The 18,780-nt window shown below is 44.3% G+C and overlaps 2 protein-coding genes across 10 annotated transcripts in view; one reads left to right on the top strand and one right to left on the bottom strand.

Moving 5' to 3' along the window:
- KIAA0753 (KIAA0753 ortholog) overlaps positions 1-16,071 on the bottom strand; it is a 63,599-nt gene extending 47,528 nt beyond the window's left edge. For 3 of the 9 annotated variants that reach the window (XR_004269611.1, XM_032280134.1, XM_032280139.1), the window contains exons 1-4: positions 15,983-16,071; positions 10,535-10,690; positions 3,823-4,453; positions 388-494 (exon numbers count right to left, since the gene is read on the bottom strand). Coding sequence is in view for 7 of the 9 variants with exons in the window: in XM_032280134.1 (XP_032136025.1) it covers positions 388-494; positions 3,823-4,453; positions 10,535-10,627 (831 nt within the window). In the remaining 2 variants the exon portion in view is untranslated. The other 6 variants (XM_032280136.1, XM_032280137.1, XM_032280135.1 and 3 more) reach the window with 6 other exon arrangements.
- A 41-nt stretch (positions 16,072-16,112) lies between these two features.
- TXNDC17 (thioredoxin domain containing 17) lies at positions 16,113-18,443 on the top strand. The gene is made up of 4 exons (XM_032280144.1): positions 16,113-16,568; positions 17,087-17,168; positions 17,577-17,652; positions 18,271-18,443. The coding sequence occupies exons 1-4, from the start codon at positions 16,424-16,426 to the stop codon at positions 18,337-18,339; spliced, it is 372 nt and encodes a 123-aa protein (XP_032136035.1). The 5' UTR covers positions 16,113-16,423; the 3' UTR covers positions 18,340-18,443.
- Positions 18,444-18,780: the final 337 nt, after the last annotated feature.

Genomic DNA, 18,780 nt, shown 5'->3' with positions numbered 1-18,780 from the left:
TGGGACCAAGGGTTCAGGGTAACTGATCCCACCTGACTTCCTATACAAAAATATTTGCTATATAATGTATAAGCATCTTGGGGATGGGGAGCAGTGGCTTTTAATAGATTTTCAAAAGTCTATGACCTCAAAAAATCAAGAACCTCTGTTTAAGAAGTTTGGCCACACACACACACACACACACACACACACACACACACAGAGGCAGATTACAACAAGAATGTGAATTATTTACCCATGTGTTCAGGAAATTGAGCCTCACAAGTCTGTCAGAACTCCTATGGGATACTCTAGCGCTAAACTGTCTGAGACAAAAGGAAAACTGAAACTCTCTAAGGAAGCAGTACACAAGGCTGACTGCACTACTTCTCCCTGAACTTTTCACACCTGCTGCTGGAGGACGTAGAGCATTCGGGCAGAGCGAACAGCTTGCTCCTGTCTCCTGATACGGACTCGACGTTCTTCATCTGGATCCAAAGCTTCTTCTAGTCTATCTGAAAATATTAATAGTTTTCCCCAAAAGTGGATTATAAACCTTATAATAAAGCTTATAGAAGTTGATTACTTACAAAAATAATAAAGTTGAAGATCTCTGGTTTTATTAAGAAAAAAATGAGGCTATCATAACAGAAAATTTCATTTTTCATCAGCTAAGAAACCAGCAGTAAGTGGACCTGTGTACTGGCTGAGAGATGGAAGAGACATGAAGACATTTACTCCATCAAGCTCCCCTACAGCCAGAATTCCCACTGGACTGCGATTTCATTGTGAGGCATCTCTTACTATTTTAGAATTCCTTATATTGAGCCAGAATCTGTTATTCTTGCTATTTTTTCAAAAACTCCTTATTGGCCTATTTTTATGTTTAGCAAGATTAGTTTTACAATGTAAAGAAGGTATTAATAAATGCCTGTTTATCAGCCACTCAATATGTCCTGAAAGACACTTAACACGCTCTTTACTCTTTGCTGTTTAACAGAGAATAATCAAATGTTGAATTCAAAAGAGAAATCCCGGCCAGGCACGGTGGCTCACACCTACAATCCCAGCATTTTGGGAGGCCGAGATGGGCAGATCTCCCGAGGTCGGGAATTTGAAACCAGCCCGGCCAACATGGTAAAAACCCTGTCTCCACTAAAAATACAAAAATTAACCAGGCGTGGTGGTATGCACCTGTAATCCCAGCTACTCAGGAGGCTGAGGAAGGAGAACTGCTTGAACCCAGCAGGCAGAGGTTGCAGTGAGCTGAGATTGTGTCACTACACTCCAGCCTGGACGACCAAGTGAGACTGACTTTGTCAAAAAAAAAAAAAAAAGAGAGATATTAAGATAGCAGCTTATCTTAAAAAATCTTTTTTTCTTTTCCTTTCTGAGGCAGAGTCTCACACTGTCACCAGTCTCATACTGCAACCTCCACCTCCGGGTCAAGTGATTCTCATGCCCCAGCCTCCTGAGTAGCTCAGACTACAGGTCCGCACCACCACTCTCAGCTACTTTTTGTATTTTTAGTAGAGACAGGGTTTTTCACCATGTTGGCCAGGCTGGTCTCAAACTCCTAGCCTCAAGTGATCTGCCCACCTCAGTCTCCCAAAGTGCTGGGATTACAGGAGTAAGCCACCATGCCTAGCCTTAATCTTGAATTCAAAAGACAAATCCTTTCTCTAACATATTAAGAAAGCAAGTCTCAAAATTATTTGAGTGTCTAGAGTCTTCATGTATTTCTCAGGAAGCATCCCCTTGTACACACTGGTGCTCTACATCTTCGAGAGATTGGTTCAAAGAAACTGTTTCTGGAAAATTGCCTAAAGGAGATACAATTTATCTATTCCTTCCAGGACCTGGTTTTCAAATACACTTACACAAACAAATTCTTATACAAAACTTCAATATATTCCAATTGTCAAAGAAAGACAATCTTTAATTAGTAAAAGTATATTTTATAAGTTCAAATTTTTAATATTTACTCTTTAAAACATCAAACAGGCTGACGAAGTGATACCCCGTCTCAAAAAAATAAAAAAATAAATAAAAAAGAATGATATGGGAGTTAAAAAAAGAAACATCAAACAATGCAAAGAGCGTAAGGCTGTTTGGAAGAAAGCAGAAATCTGCAGTCAGGAGATGTACATATAGATGCAGTCTCATGAGAGCCTATATGTCTAATTATTTTCATCTCTTGTTTGGGCTGCATGGTACGGAGAAAATCTGGATTCCTATATTTATATGAACAGGAATGGGACAGGCTTAGGTGGCAGGTTTTGAAGGCTCATTGCAGATGACTCTGATGCAGCACTTGCGTCAGTCTACAAAGCAGCATTTGGGAAGCACAAAAGGGTGCTTCAGGGTTACTTGAAAGAGGGTTTGCAGCAAGGGGCTACGCAAACTATTATTAGTCCATGAAAGGTAAGGACAGAAATTTAAACTATACATTTATGTATTTCCATACCAGTTTGCCACTACTGTGACATTTTCATTACAGTTCACAAGGTATTGACTTGTGACAGATTGAAAATCTTTGTAAATAAAATAAACCAACCCAGTCCTTCCTCACGGAGACTTTGAAAGCTCTATTCTAACAGTTCCCCCGTATTAGGCCAGATCACCAGAGCAGTGGACCTCACGGCTTCATTCCCCTGGTAGCAGGGCTTCTATTCAAAGTATGTGGGGAGTCATGCCACAGGCTGACACTAAGGCGTGTCAGAAGAAACAAGTCACAACATTTCTGTTACTTTTATACTGAAACATTTTTGAATTGTTCATTATATAACACATTCTTTAAGAAGACCCACAGGAGAAATTTCTTTCTGGCCTTAATATGTGGAATAATTGTTTTCCTTATGCAATAGTTTTTTTCTGTCTTAGACTTTGTAAATTCTCCAGGTGATTGAAGCTCCCTTTTTAGCTGGCTTCCAGAAGCTCAGAAGCAAATTTGTGAGTCATCCCTAGTAAATGTTTTTCCTTTCCTTATTTTTTCCTCTGCCGCAATGTACTCATGCACATTTTTGTTTTATCTTGTTCAATCACAGGTATTTCTTAAGGTACCTTAAATTCTTTACATAAGATGCACATATGTACATATGCATATATTAAATTGAAAATGCAAAAAATAATCCTAGGCTGTGTAGTATCCTAGTGTAACAGTTTCTTTTGATGCTCAACTCTGTACCCCTTGCTGTCTGAAAGCTGGGCTTGATTTCCTACTTGTTAGTACAGTAACCCCAAATTCTCCAGTGGAACCAGTCTTCTCCTCAGCAGGGAAATGCAAGGGCCCTGAGAACACTGCAGAACTGTTGAAAAACATATATGATGATTATACTCCTTCTTTTCTACCCTGTGGTCAAACATTTTACACATATACCCACAACTTCCCTTGTCATTGGTGTATACTTACCTAAATACTGCCCAAGGGAGAATGGGTTTTATCTATAACATATATACATTATGCTTTTTTTTGAGCAAATTAAAAAAATTATTTTCCCAGAAGAGGGAAAACATGATAGGATAATTTGCACTCAGGAGCCAGAAGACCTCAGGTTCAGACAACATTAATGCCACTTCCTAGGCTGGGCCCTCAGGCAGTGCACATTCCAAGGGCAGCCACAGTGAGGAAGTTCCTTCATGTCCCTCTGCTGGAAAGAGGAGCTGGGGCAAGACACGGGTCAAACTCCAAGCCTGTCTTGTCCTGAGTGCTCATACTCCAGTGAACCAACACACAAAGGAAGGAATGAAATTGCTGTAGGGGCTGGGAGTCCTGAAGGAATGCATTTAAACTATCTCACACTCACAGCCTTAGGTCAAAGTAAAGAATCAAATTTTTCTCACCTTTTTTAGTTACCTCTTCAATTTTGTGGATACAACTGCTCAATTCTTTCTGGAGTCGCTGGACTTCTAGCAGGCTTTTCTGTTCACTGATGTTTTTGTGGTCACCTATCCTGGGATGAGGCTGAAGTCCCGGATCATGGGTGGGTGGTGAATTTGGCATGGTAAGATCTAGATCTGACTGGCCTGGATGAGATGAGTAAAGGTATACTTTGGCGCCTGAGCTGGAGATTTCTACTTTGGATGGCTGGTGGCTGCACTGACAGACTGCCTGACTCTTTGGTTCCTTCGTTTCCACCCTGTGGTCAGGTATTTTACACTTAGTATGTCCACACTTCTGAGAGCTTTGAGGCTGACCTCTGAGATGATGTTCTTTCATGTGTTCTTCGAATTGTCTTCGTTTCACATCTCTTCTGGCCAGGTGGACGGCATAGCTAAGTCTCTCTTCTGATATGACGGAAAATGAAACAGAACTGCCTAGGTCAGGACCAACTCTACAATCTGCATCTTTACAATGGTATGATTCATCGTACAAGTGCTTCAGTTTTTCAATTCTAATGGCATGTGGGCAAGAATATCGGATTGCCAAGTTGCTTGAATGGGTAGGAACATTCCTATTAAACTGCAGCTGGTTCTTTAAAAAGCAAATACAAGTAAGCAGACATTAGAAAAATTACCTATTGCACAATTGGTACATGTCTATAATCAAATTTCTAAAATTTCGCCCACCAGATCGTTAGCGCTAAGAAGTATTTTTCTGTTTTATTGATAGACACAGCCACTCTCCTACACCCTTGGGTTCATCGCATAGCCCTGGTTCTATCCTGCAATCATCCAGTCCCATACTATTATCCTTCTGTGTACTAATGTCATACTGGGAACCACCTCTAAAAGTCAACCCAGAAAGATTCAAGTGACAACTGCTAAGTCCTTCAATTTCCCAGTTACGGACTTCTGTCCTATTTCAAAATGCCAGGCTCCAGCAAGTGGCCAATATAACCCATTGGAGCTTTCTTAAAATTTGCTCCAGGGATAGTATCACATAGCACACCAGACCCAAGCCGTCTAATAATACTTCTTCAGGTCTTCCTGAGACTTCATCTGGTGGCTGGATCCATTTTTTATCCTGCCCCTAAGAGGATCTTGCTCAAAACAGTCCACTTATGCTTTCTTACACAGGCTCAAGTTTTGGTCAGTTTTCCTCATAATAAATAACAAGTTTGTTTTGTTTTGCACTTAAACATAAGCATGTTTCCATATTCCTACAGTTCTTATTTTTCATGGTTGCATTTTCCAAAATCCAATGAATGGTCTTTTCATGCTTAACTATAACCTTATTAATAAACATTTAGATTGTACCAGTTTTTCCACTAATAGAAATATTACCTCAATTAATATCTCCATACATTTAGTTTTTTAACCTTTTAAAATTATTTCCTTAGGCTAAATGGTCTGTTCTAGGATTATCAGGTTAAAGGAAAGAAACAAATTTATGGCTTTCAATATGTACCCTCCTTAGGCCTTCCAGCATGAAGCTGTCAAAGACAGGTAAATAACCTGAGGAGGATCCATGCCTACAAATTAAATGAACCAAATCCTGTGATGCCTTTACCTGGAGATGGCCTCCCCAGCTCTCACAATGAATGTGTTTACATAATCACATGCATCAGGAGTCACTTAAAAATAATCCACAGTGATAAAACTTCAGGAAAGTATTCTGGATTTTTAAAAAGTAGTTAAAAACCTCACTAAAGAAAAAAAAAATAGATATCACCTGACAAGTACACAGACTAATGAACAGTGTTTGGAAAAAAGTTTTCTTCCAAAATTAAAAATAATCTAAAATATCTCAAGGATTTGACAGAAGTACTAGAAAAAAAAATATGAGTGAATTTCACTTTAAGCTAGGTATAGGGAAAGGCTTTCTAACTGACACAAAATCCATATGCAATAAAAGAAAAAAGTCACAGGTTTGACTACATTAAAATAAAAAAAAAACTTTAAACTTCTGCCTGGCAAAAAATACCATAGGTTAAGTCAAAAGAACAGAAAACCTGTAAGAAAATACTTGCTAATACAAAGGGTTTCTATACATTGACTTTTTTTTTTTTAAACTAAGGTATAGGCCTGGTGCAGTGGCTCATGCCTATAATCCCAGCATTTTGGGAGACTGAGGTGGGTGGATCATTTGAAGTCAGGAGTTTGAGACCAACTTGGCCAACACAGTTAAATCCCATCTATACTAAAAAAAAAAAAAAAAAAAAAAAATACAAATTAAAAAAGGTCCTTAATACATAAAGATGTTCAATCTCATAACACAAATTAAAAATACACGGAAATACCATCTCCTATCCAACTGATTAGCAAACATTTCAAAGTACAGCGATACATGTTGTTGGTAAGACTGTGGGAAACAGGAACCCTCATAGAAGAGGTGCTGGTGGTAATGTAAATTGACAAAATTCTTATGGAGGGAATTTGGCAATATCTAACAAAAACACACGCATTCATCACTTTTTTTTTTTTAATTAAAAAGCTTTACAGCAGAAGAGAAAGAAAATACACTTGAAGGAGACCCAAGCAGGCAACTTGATGGACAAGTGTGGCATTTACCTTTTGACCCAGGAGTCTCACTTCTAGGAATTTACCCTGCAGATACACCTCCCACAATACACATGTACAGAGTTACTCAATGCCGTGTTGTAATTGTAAATTATTGGAATCAATCATAAGTGCCCATGGAGGAGAGTAGCTGAATTAACAATGGTCTATCCACATAATAGAGTAAAAAAAGATGTAAAAAAAAAAAATGAAGATCTCTGTGGCATTTCTATGAATTGATGTGGAGAGATTTATTTATAATACACTACCCTTCACATAAAAAAAGATAAGAAAATATATATGCATCTGAATCACTTGCACAAAAAGAAATAGAAAACAAAAATCAGAGACTAATGAGATTAGTTATCTACAGGAACAGGTAAGAATAGGATGGAAAAGCAAGAGGGAATGGAGTAGCAGATAACTTTTCTGAGTACACCTTTTTGTATTTGGAACCATGTTAATGTTTCACATATACACAAGAGACAGGAAGAAGGAAATAAAAGAAATAAATAAATGGAGAAAGAGGGAAAGGAAGAAAAAAAATCCATAAGGATAGTGGAAAACCCTCAAATAAATACGAACAGACATCAATAAACCAAGCTGAATCTCAAATAAATAATATAACCACACTAAAAAATGAAGATGAAACAACTTAACCCCAGTAACTTTTGAACATAGCATTTGGCCTATACGCCCTCCGACTAAAGATAAATGTACTCTAAACAATTACCGAACTCTAATTTGCAGGCTTCTTTTTTCACAGAGACGGATTACAATTCTGAAACTACTTTTTGTACATCCTAGGATTGAGCAAAAAAGTAAATGTATTGTGAATAACGAGAGCCAGCGTTCATGCTCTTGGACAAGGGAGTTAGAAATATGGAGTGTTGCATTTGAATTGGGGATTACCTGTGTGAACTCATGAATTTTAGTACAGACATACAGGCAGACAGACACAGACAGAGATATATAGAAGGAAGAGAAGAGAAAAAAAAAAGAAAGATGAGAAAGTACAGAGAGATAGATATATGTGAGTGTGCATGTGCATTTATGAAGGAGCGTACATGTGTGTATATGCACACAAGTATACGTCTATTTCCTAGTTCTGTCCTCTGAGAGGGCCTAGAAACAGTGACACAAGGAGTACATCCAGCCCCAAATATTGATTTTCTAAATTTCATTCTCCACTGAAGAATCAAAGTGTCCTTGGATAAATGGTTAATTCCAGAGCTACGACAAGGAAAAGACAAGCTGAGCCTGGAGTATCTTTTTATTTTTATTTATTATTATTTTTTTTTGAGATGGAGTCACCCAAGCTGGAGAGCAGTAGCACAATCTCGGCTCACTGCAACCTCTGCCTCCAGGGCTCAAGCGGTTCTCCTGCCTCAGCCTCCTGAGTAGCAGAGACTACAGGTGCACATCACCATGTTCAGCTAATATTTTTGTATTTTTTAGTAGAGATGGGGTTTCACCATGTTGGCCAAGCTGGCCTTGATCTCCTGACCTCAAATGATTCTCCTGCCTTGGCCTCCCAAACTGCTGCTATTACAGGCACATGCCACCACGCCCAGATAATTTTTGTATTTTTAGTGGAGACAGGGTTTCACCATGTTGGCCAGGATGGTCTTCATCTCTTGACCTCGTGATCCGCCTGCCCCGGCTTCCGAAAGTGCTGGGATTACAGGCGTGAGCCACCATGCCAGGCCTTGGAGTGTTTTTTAATACCATAAAGTGGTCAAAGACTGATGAGATCATGTCAAAGAGACACTGGGGCCAACTCGAAGTCACTCTCACTGGCTAAATCAAAAACTATTTGAACATCAAAATAAATATCTGCGTATCAAAATAAATAATGGTAATTAAAATAATAATGAGTCTGTGCTGAACTAAATACATAAGTTCTAGGAAAAGAAGGGAAAGTTCTTCCTTAACAGTAGCAAGGCAACTAGTAAATGTAGAAGGAAGGGTAAAATTAGAAATCCCTCTTAGCCAAACATCATAATAAAATTTTGATTCAGGCAAAAATGCTCAAAGTAGTTGGTGAAAGTTTGAGGTGTTAAAAAGACATTAACATAGTCTCAAAGACAAATAGTTACAAAAACCAAAGGAGTAACTTTACGGTGAAAAAACTAGGCAGATACCACCTTAATCAAATGATGAAAGTCAACACTGTCAGTGCTGGGACTAAATTGGCAGCAGGTGCCTCCCGATACGGTGCACTGAGAAGCACTCAGTATCATTCAGTGGTTCTCCTGCCAAAAGTTCATTACCTGAACGTAATTGTAAGAAGATACCAGGCAAATCTAAATTGAGAGAAAATCCACAAATAACTGGCCTATATTCTTAAAAAAATCAATGTAACAAAATATAAAAACAGACTCAGAAATCATTCAGATTAAAGGAGGCTGAAGAGACATGCCAGTGTAATACATCTTATGATCTCGGATTTTCTTTTGCTATAAAGGACATTACAGGGACAACTAACAAAATCTCAGTAAGGTCTGTAGATTATATGATAGGAGTAACTTAATGTTAATTTCCTGATTCTGAAAACTGTACTATGGCTATGTAACAGAATCCTTTATTTTTAGAAAAAAAATACTTAGAGGTAAAAGGGCATTGTGTCTGCAATTTACTCTTAAATGGTTTAGAAAATACTATGTGTGTATACAGAGATAGTGAGAGAGAGAAGGAGGGAATACGTAGCAAAATGTTAGCATTTGAGGAATCTGGGAGAAGAGTATCCAGGAATTCTGTGTACTATTCTTGGAACTTTTCTGTCCATCTAAAATTATGTCAAAATTTACAAAAAAATTTCTTTGTACACCACGATGCTACTACACACCCACCAATGACTAAAAAGACAAGTGTTAGCAAAGACATGGAGCAACTGGAGCTCTCATACACTGTCAGCAAGAATGTAAAATGGTACCACTACTTTGTAAAAAGTCCAGTGGATTGTTGTAAAACTAATTATACACCTACCCCATGACCCACCAATTTCACTGTTAGGTATTTACCCAAGAGAAATGAAATCATGTTCATAAAAGGATCTGTATAAGAATGTTCATAGCAGCTTTATTTATAATAATCCCGCCCAGGTGTCCATCAATTGGAGAATGAATACATAAACTGTGGTATACTCATACTATGGAACAGGTAAAAAGGATTAAAAAGGAATAAACTACTGATACATACAATAACATGGATAGATCTCAAAAACTTTACAGCTAGTGAACTAAGTCTTAATACCAAAAAGTTATATGATCCCATTTATATAAAGTTCAAGATCAGGGAAAACTACTCTGTGATGGAAAAAATAAGACTGGTGGCTGTCTCTGGAGGGGAGGAGTGGGCATTGACTAAGAAGGGGCATTAAGAGAACGTTCTGGGATATTAAATATCTATATCTTGATAGAACTATGGGTTATACAGGTGTATGAGTTTGTCAAAACTCATCGAATGTGAAAAGATGTACACACTGCAATGTATTCATCATTTCTGATGTAAAATGTATATTGAAAGAAAAAACAGTAAACGGTGAATTTGAATGTACAATATGCATGCGGAAGTAGGGTACTCATGTCTGTAATTGACTTTGAAATGTGTCAAAATATAAGATGGATTGATGGATGGATCTCTAGAGAGATGACTGAGTGATAGATATGCAGTGAAACAAATATAGTGAAATACAATGGAATCTATATGCTCACTGTAAAATTCAACTTTGCCGTATTTTTTAAGATTTTCATAATGCTAGGAGAAAAGACACTTTTGAGACAACTGAGTAAAGCTGAATAAAGACTAGTTACTGGGTAACGGGATTTTTTTTGTCCATTTCCTTAGGTTTGAGAATAATATGATTAAGTAGGAGAGTTTATTTTTAGGAGAGGTATTCTCAAATATTTAGAAGTGTCATAATGACTACAACTTACTTTGGGGTGATTCTGCAAAAATTTTAGAGACACATGTTTGAGTAGGTAGAAAAACAGGAAAAATTGTTAGCAATTGCTGAATCTAGGAGGTGATTTCAAAGAAGTGTTGTCCTTTTCCTTCAAATTTTATGTTTGAAATATTTCATAATAAAAATCACAGGTAAAAACAGAACTACCTGGGTCTGAAGTACTGTGGGGTTGCTTCTCCCATCTTGGGTCCTAGATGCCAGATGAACACAGGTTGAAGCTGGCTGGCCTGGTCCCATCATGTCAGGTTACAGAACAATAGTGACAGCCTTGTCATCAAGCAATAGTCTTCCCTAAAACCATTCCTAAAACCAAAGAAAGCTACTTCAGACCAACAGCATTCAAACAGGGGGAAAGAATAGATAAAACACAATGCCATGCTCACGTAACAATATACTAGAGGTAGCCAACAGCAACCTCACACTGAGAGTGATTGCTTAAAAACAGGTAAATGACAGTTTCTTCCATTTACAAAAGCAACCACACTTTGGAAGTTCCCGATTTAAAAAAAATAGGGCAACACTTACTATTTTAAAAATAATCTCTTGGGCCCTTTCCATTCTAAATTTCAAATCTCAAAGGTCTCCAATAAGACATTATTCCCAAAATAGAGCTTTGCCCTGGTAAACTAGCATGTTCCAGCAGGGTGGCTTTATGGACATGGGGTCTACGTTCACAGATCTTAACACTAGTGAAAAAGAGTATGCTTCACTCTATCGGGTGGCCCAAACGCATGTAACTGTCCATGACTCTAAGGAAACCTGTAGGATCACAATTCCTAGATTCAGGACAGGATCTGCCATTTGGAGAGCTGAATGATCCTGCTCAATCTTCATTTCCCTCCGTCTTTCCCCCGCGTATGTACACAACATAATAGATATGAAAGCATTTGGTAAGCTGTAAAGGGCTCTACTCTTATAATTGCCTTGCCCTACTCTGAAGGCCTGTAGCCTTTATTATCACTGCCACTCACATACTTATCACATGTAGTGTTGTCTCATGCTGTTATTTACCTATTTCTCACGTATATGTCTCATCTTCCCAGCCAGGCAAAGCACCTTGAGGTAAGGGCCTTGCCTTGCTCTCCTATTTCCCATAACAAAGTGTTTGGAGCATAGCACACAACTTAACGTGTCGAGTTAAGCTGATTTTCTGTAAACTAACTAGTTGTAAATCACTGGGTAATTTGTTCTCTCAAATAATCCTATAGTATATCAATCAGGAAATTCAAGGTTAAAAAAAAAACACCCTAATTTAAGCTTTTGAATAAATCCAAAATTTGCAGACTAGGTTTGCTTAAAGACAGGCACATCTTAGGAACATAAAGACAGCTGTCTAAGAGTTCTTATTTCTAAGGCTGTAGACACACAATCAAAAAAGCAGATGGGAGGAGGCACATGAGCACGGCAATCCCAACTGGCTTGACGTCATCACAGGTAGGGGGCGAAGTCTGCAGAAGGAAGTCTGCAGAAATGGGGCCCAGGTATCTCCAACTCTTAAATGGTTAATTCTTTCCCCTTGGCTGCTTCCATGTGCCAAACGCCAAATAATCCATTCTCCACTAGAAAAATACTAGGCGATCCCTAGCTCCAGGATGCCTCAAGTGATGCTACATACACACACACACACACACACACACACACACACACACAGAGTCCAGGGACACCCTCCCTGAAACTGTCCCCCTATACAAAGTTCTGGGACGCTCCCTTTCCCACTGCTCCAGTAAACTTCCCAATTTGTCCCTCTACAGACCCTGGGGCATCTCCACAGAAAACCTCTCTTCCCCCATCCTGAGATGCCTACAGCCTATGCTTTCATCACCCATGACAAACCTCCCCCTAACCTGCTCCCTCCCACAGAGCCCCAGAACGCCTACCCCAACTTCTTCCCTACACACACTACCGGAAGACCCCCCTCAATCTGGCCTCCTCCTCATAACTCTCTCCCAAATTGCTCCCTCTCATTCTGACTGCAGACACTCCTCCAGCCAGCCTCCTCCCACTTGCCTGTGGGAGGTCTCTGAAATGGCCAAGGCCTATGTCGTCTCTTGAAACTGGGGGTATCCCCACAGCTGTTCTTGTCCCTGACATGCCTAGAGCATTCTCACAGGCCATTTCTTCCCCCATAGACCTTGGACAGCTCCATAACTTGGTCCCGGGGACACAGTGAGAAGCCCCCACAGCCTGGCTGCTCCCAGCCAGTCTCAAAATGCTCCCACCTCCTGTCTCATCCTCTGAAGTCCCCACTGTGGACTGTCTCCACATGGTCAGACCTGAGACACCCCCAACTGCTTCTGCTCCTGAGGACCCAGTCACCCACACTGCAGCAGGTGCACGCCCTGCCATGGGAGGTCCTACAGCTGCGAGCACCCCCAGAGGCAGAGGCACCCTCCCAACCTCGGGAATGGCTCCACCATGTCTCCTTCTCCACAGGCCTGAGACACTTTCAGAGCCTGGCTCCCCCTCCACAGGTCCAGGAACCCTGGCAGTGGCAGGCCCCTCAGGGGCCAGTCTCCTTTCCCATATGCTTGAGCCATCATCCCCAGAACTGGTATCCCCTACCATTGGCCTGGGGAGCTCGGAAGCTGTGGGCACTCCCACAGCCATGGAACCTCTAGCAGCCACAGGCCTCCCAGCAGTCTGCCTGCTTCCAGACAGGCCAGAGACATGCTCAGAGAATGTCCCCTCCCTCACAGACCCCAGCAGCCCCACAGCCATGGACACTCCTGTAGTCTGTCTGCCTCCCAACAAGCCTGAGATGCCCCCAGAGCCAGTCTTCTCCCCCGTGGGCCCAGGCATCCTGGTGGAGTTGGGCACCCCCAACCTTGTGGAACCCTTGGCATCTGCAGGACCACCTACTGTCTCTCTTTCTCCCCACAAGTCTGAGCCAGTTTCCTCCTGCATAGGCCTAGGCACCCCACTAGCTGCAGACAGCCCCACAGTCCCAGGCATTCCTGCAGTTTGCTGCCTCCCCGACAAGCCTGAGAAGGCTCCAGAGCCAGGCTCCAGCTCCAGAGGACCAGGCATCCCAGGAGCCAGGAGCACGTCAGTGGCCACAGGGGTCCTGACCCTCTGTCTCCGTCCCCAAGGTCTTGGGATACACCCAGAGTCAGTCTCTTCCCCAAGTCCAGGCCCCTCAGGCACCATAGGAACCCCAACAATCTGTCTCCTTTCCCATGGGCCTGGGAAAGCCCCAGAACCACTATCCTCCCCGCCAGACCACAGCTCCTCCCGAGCCACGGGCCCCCCTGAAGCCACAGATAACCTGGCAGCCTGAGCCCTTTCCCACAGGTTCAAAATGTCTCTAGAGCTGCCTGCTTGACACACAGGGCCAGACGCCCACACAGCAGCCGGCACTCTGGTAGGCACCTTTCCACAGCCTGGAGCACTCATCACCATGGGGACCCCTGCTGCCGCACACCCGTGCTGGGTCCCACCTGCTGCCCTGAGTATGCCCATTGTCTCAGATACTCCCACAGCCTGCCTCCTCCCACACAGGCATGAGACATCTTCGCAGTCAGCCTCCTGATGCACAGACCCAGGAATCCCTAAAGCTGAAGGCCCTAGACTCTCTGGCTCCCCTACAGCCTGCCTCCTTTCCCACAGGCTCAGGACATTCCTACCATCGGTCTCCTCTTCAAGCCCAGGCACTGCCTCAGCTGGGGGCAGCCCCAGAGCTTGCTGTCCATCCCACAGGCCCAGGGCCCTGCTGTGGCTCAGCTCTTCTCCCAGGGCTCCCGGTACCCCCACAGCCTGGGGCACCCCTACCGGCTGTCCCGCTCCCCACAGCCCTGGGACACTCACACAGCCCATGTCCTTCCCCAAGGCCCTGGGTATCCCTGTAGCCTGTTCTATCCCCCACAGGCCTGCTGCCTGCTCCCCAGGACATGATGGCTGTGCAGTCTGTGCAGCTCCCCGTGACCCTGGGTCACCCCCAGAGCCTGTCTCCACCCACATAGGCTGTCCCCTTTCCCTGAACCCTGGGTCACCTCCATATCTAGTTTCGTCTTCAGTAGCACAAGGCACCCCGACAGAGTGTCCTGTGCCCCACAGGCCGGGGATACCCACAGAGCCTGTCTCCTCCACAGCCTGTCTCCTGTGCCATACACCTGCGGCCCCCACAGAGGTAGGCTCCTCCACCACTGGGTCGAGCACCCTCACAGCCTGTCCCCTCCCCCATACACCAGGGCTGGCCCCACAGACTGCTTCATGTGCCAGAGCCCCAGGAATCTGCGGAGACCGTCCTCTCCCCCATTGCCCGGCAGCACCCCCGCAGCCGAGCTCACCCTCCACAGCTCTGGGCGCTCCCACAGCACCAGGCCACTCCACGGCCCCAGGCTCGCCCACAGCCTGTCCTTTTTCACAAGGGCCTGGGGCAATCCCATAGCCTATCTCCTCCCCAGCCGCGGGAACCCCCACAGCTTGTCCCCTCCACAGATGTGGGGCCATCTCAGAACTTGACTCCAGAGCCCCAGGCACACCCGCAGGACGAGGCACCCTCTCCGCCTGTCCCTGCCCACAGAAGCCTAAGGCTCTTTTGTAAGCTGCCCCTAAGCCCAGAGCTGTAAGCCCTGATGGAGCCCGAGAGAACCCCCTTGCCTGTCCCTTCACCCAGGGCCCAGTAAGACCGCCATGGCTTGTCTCTACCCAGGAAGCTCGGCCAAGAACACCCCTTTCGACGGGTCCCGCTCCTGCAGGCACGGGATGGAGCTCGACTCTACTTCCTTCCCCACATCCCGAGGCGGCTCTCATAGCCTGCACCTTCAGCCACAGGTGAAGAATGCTCTCATGGCCCAGAGATCCCGGGCGACCTTTTCTTTCGCAGCCCCGAGGACTCCTAACTTCGGTCTCCTCCTCCCCAGACCCGGTCACCCACACAGCCCCGGCAGGCCCCACCACCTCGGGCTCTTCCACAGCTCCGTTCACCCACACAGCCCCAGGGTCCCTTGCAGCCTCGATGGAGCCTGCGGTCCCAGGAGCTCCCGAAACCTCATTCGCCCGGGTGGCGTCGTCGGTCTCCGCAGCTCGTCTCATCCCCCAAGGCCGCCGACAGCCCCGCGGCCTTTCTGCACTCACACAGCGCGTCTCCCACTCCCAGGACCTCGCCCGGCGCCTTGCTCCACGGCCTCGGGAGGTCCCCGTGCCCAGTCTCTTCCCCCACGGCCGCCGAACTCCCCGCCCCGACCTGCTGGGCCCCACGCAGCGACCCGGCATCTTTGCCGCTGGCTCGCCCCTGCGCAGCCTGGCCAAGGCCTCACGGCCGGTCGCCCGGCTCATAGCTCTAGGGCAGTTCCCTCTCCCTAAGGCGGCCCTGGGGGTTGTCTTAGCACCTCGCTCCCTAAGCTGCTCCACACACGCACTCACACACTCAGCTCCCGCCTCGCAGGCTTTCTCCCTCCCAGCCCCCAACCCATCCCACCCCCGCCCAGGCTCGGGAACCCGCCCCCAGTCCCAGGCCCCCCTAAAGCCTAGGCGGCAGAAAAGGTAATTGGGGGTACAAAGCGACAAAGGCTGTCTGGGTCAGGTCTCCTCTCCCCCAGCTTCAAGACTCAACGCAGCTTCCCAGAATCCCCCCTAGCCCCGGCCCGAGCCCACCTGGCCTGGGGCGAGGCGCGGCTACTGGGAGGCAGGCAAGGGGGCCCCCAACTAGGCCGAGCTTCCGACCGCCATCCCAGTCGCCATAGCAACAGGCGCAGGGCGGCTTGGGAGCTGTTGAAGCTCCTGAACTACGCAAGGATTTAGGTGTTGCAGGGCGGTAAGTTTCGCAGCCAGTGTCCATGGGGCCGGGACTGGGACTAGATTGGGGTAGAGGCCTGGGCTTGGGAGTGCAGCTAGCCCAGAAAGAGCTGAGAAACGAGAGCAGAAAGCCATGCGGGTGCATTGTGGTCCTCAGAGGTTCCCGTACTCTACGGCGGCTCCGGCTTCCGTAGGCCCCGCCCCCTCTCGCCCACCCGGAAGCAGCCCCGCCCCGCCCAGTGGGCCCCGCCCGCGGCGGCCAGACGTGCACGCTTGTAGCAGCAGTTCCACGTCGTGCCGATGGCCCACTACGAGGAGGTGAGTGTGTCCGGCTTCGAGGAGTTCAACAGGGCCGTGGAACAGCACAATGGAAAGACCATTTTCGCCTACTTTACGGGTTCTAAGGACGCCGGAGGGAAAAGCTGGTGCCCCGACTGCGTGCAGGGTGAGGCCGGGATTCGGGGGCCCCTGTACAGCGAAAACGGCAGGAAAGTGGAGGCTACGGCCAGAAAGGGGGCTTAGTGGAGGCGGAGTGTCTTGATTCCAGACATCCGCGGGGCAATCTGATCTGTCCCTGTCTTCGCCTATAAAATCCTAAGCTGCTCTGCCAAGAGCGCTCTCCTTTTTACCATTTTACCCGGATGATCTTGGAATCTGGTTCCTTAAAACTTCTTAGCCAGTACTATTAGTGTCTTACAGGATGCGTGAGTTGATCAGCAAATGCATGTGCTTTCCATTGTTATGGGCGCGGTGGTGCGGGGGCAAATTTGGACTGGGATTTGGACTTAGAACCCTTAATGTGGTTCTAAGACCAGAAGTGAACGCCTGACTTCTGTTGACCTCTTCAGTTAGCTGCAGGTTAAAGTCTGAGTGTTTACCAAGACTGGGGGAAGGAGAAAGGAACACTGTTTATTAGTGCTTGATTGTAGAGTTAACGGGTTTATCTCAACTTTTTTTTTAAAGCTGAACCAGTCGTACGAGAGGGGCTGAAGCACGTTAGTGAAGGATGTGTGTTCATCTACTGCCAAGTAGGAGACAAGCCTTAGTAAGTGGCAATGTATACTCGACTTCACAGACATGCACGAATTGTAAACTTAGGCGGGAAGGGCCTCAGGGACTCACCCAGTTTTTCTGTTACAAGGTTATGTCTGACAAGTTAAACAATTAGAAGCTATTAAATACAAATTTAAAATGCCCACCTGAATTAAAGTAAGGGTAATTAAACGAATTTGGTCTGGTGTAAACCCAGAACTTAGCTGGCTTTACTTTTATATCTTAGTCATGCTTTAAAACTTTGCACAGAGTAATTAATAGATTAAGCCATAGTCCTCAAGGTTTTTTTAAGTGTCGGCAAGAAGAATGATTACTAAAAAAATAGGGATATGTCAAATATTAAGCAAACTGTAATAAACCAAGTAAATTTTTTTCATGATTACTTTTTCTTTTGGAATAGTTGGAAAGATCCAAATAATGACTTCAGAAAAAACTTGAAAGTAACAGCAGTGCCTACACTACTTAAGTATGGAACAGTAAGTATCCTTAAATATGCTGGGCCTGTAATTCACTTCAAAACTCTTTTAACTTGCTCTGGATCCAACATTGTAAAGATCTTGACATTGTATCTTAATTCCACTGCAGTTCAGAGTGCTGCTGAGAGTCCATTCCTATGGCCAATCCCAATAAACTAATAATGTAAATATCTAGCTATTAGGTCTTTTTCATGGTAAGTCACTGTTATCAAATTCTATAACCAGAAAGTAGGCTGACTGATAATTCCTTAAAACACATGCATCAACAGTTGTTTTCTATGTAATTCATAATTCTGGTTAAAAAGGGCACCTCCTCTAATTCAGTCATGCCCCTGGGATCCTAAATTACAGAGCTGAGGGGAAGAGGAGGGTACTGGGCTTGCTGTCTCCTGTTTTAGTCTGTGGTGCTTCCTGGCATTTGGGATTTAAGTCCCTTGAGCCAAGTATGTTAGTGATTCATCTTACAGCAAATATCTTTCATAAAACTTGTTATAACTAGTTGATAGTTTCTAAATTGCATAATTTCTGTCTTCAAAGATAGTGTCATTCAATGCAGAACTCATTCCACTCCTAGTAATGTTTTATAGGAGTAGTTAAGATTTAACTGTTCTCTTACAGCCTCAAAAACTGGTAGAATCTGAGTGTCTTCAGGCCAACCTCGTGGAAATGTTGTTCTCTGAAGATTAAGATTTTATGATGGCAATCATGTCTTGATTTCCTGATTTTAGTATCAATAAACTGTATACTTGCTTTGAATTCATATTAGCAATAAATGTTTAAAAAACTGGCATGTGTCTGTAAACAAGACTGCTATTAAAATACCCATGAACCTTTAGTTTACCTGTAATATATCTTCACAAGTAGCAGTAAAGGCTCAAAGGAATGTATTATTGAAAGTGACAGAAATGCCTAAAAGCCCCTAAAGGTACAGAGGACACCTTCCAAATCTCTAAAAAGATCAGGATCTTTTAAATTCTATGCATCTGCAAAGCAACTGATGTTCCTGAAACCCCTTCTTTGATTTTGGAATATAGAACCTAACCTCACCACTGAAGGGAAGCACAGTACCTCTAATCCAGCCTCTAATTCAGGCAGTTTTGTTTCATTTATTAAAAAACAGACTTCTGA

The sequence above is a fragment of the Sapajus apella genome, unplaced genomic scaffold (genome assembly GCF_009761245.1).
Source record: "Sapajus apella isolate SASKATOON/1434 unplaced genomic scaffold, GSC_monkey_1.0 scaffold12, whole genome shotgun sequence".
Lineage (NCBI taxonomy): Eukaryota > Metazoa > Chordata > Mammalia > Primates > Cebidae > Sapajus > Sapajus apella.
The sequence above is the reverse complement of the archived record's forward strand: the minus strand, read 5'-3'. Positions and strand labels throughout refer to the sequence as shown.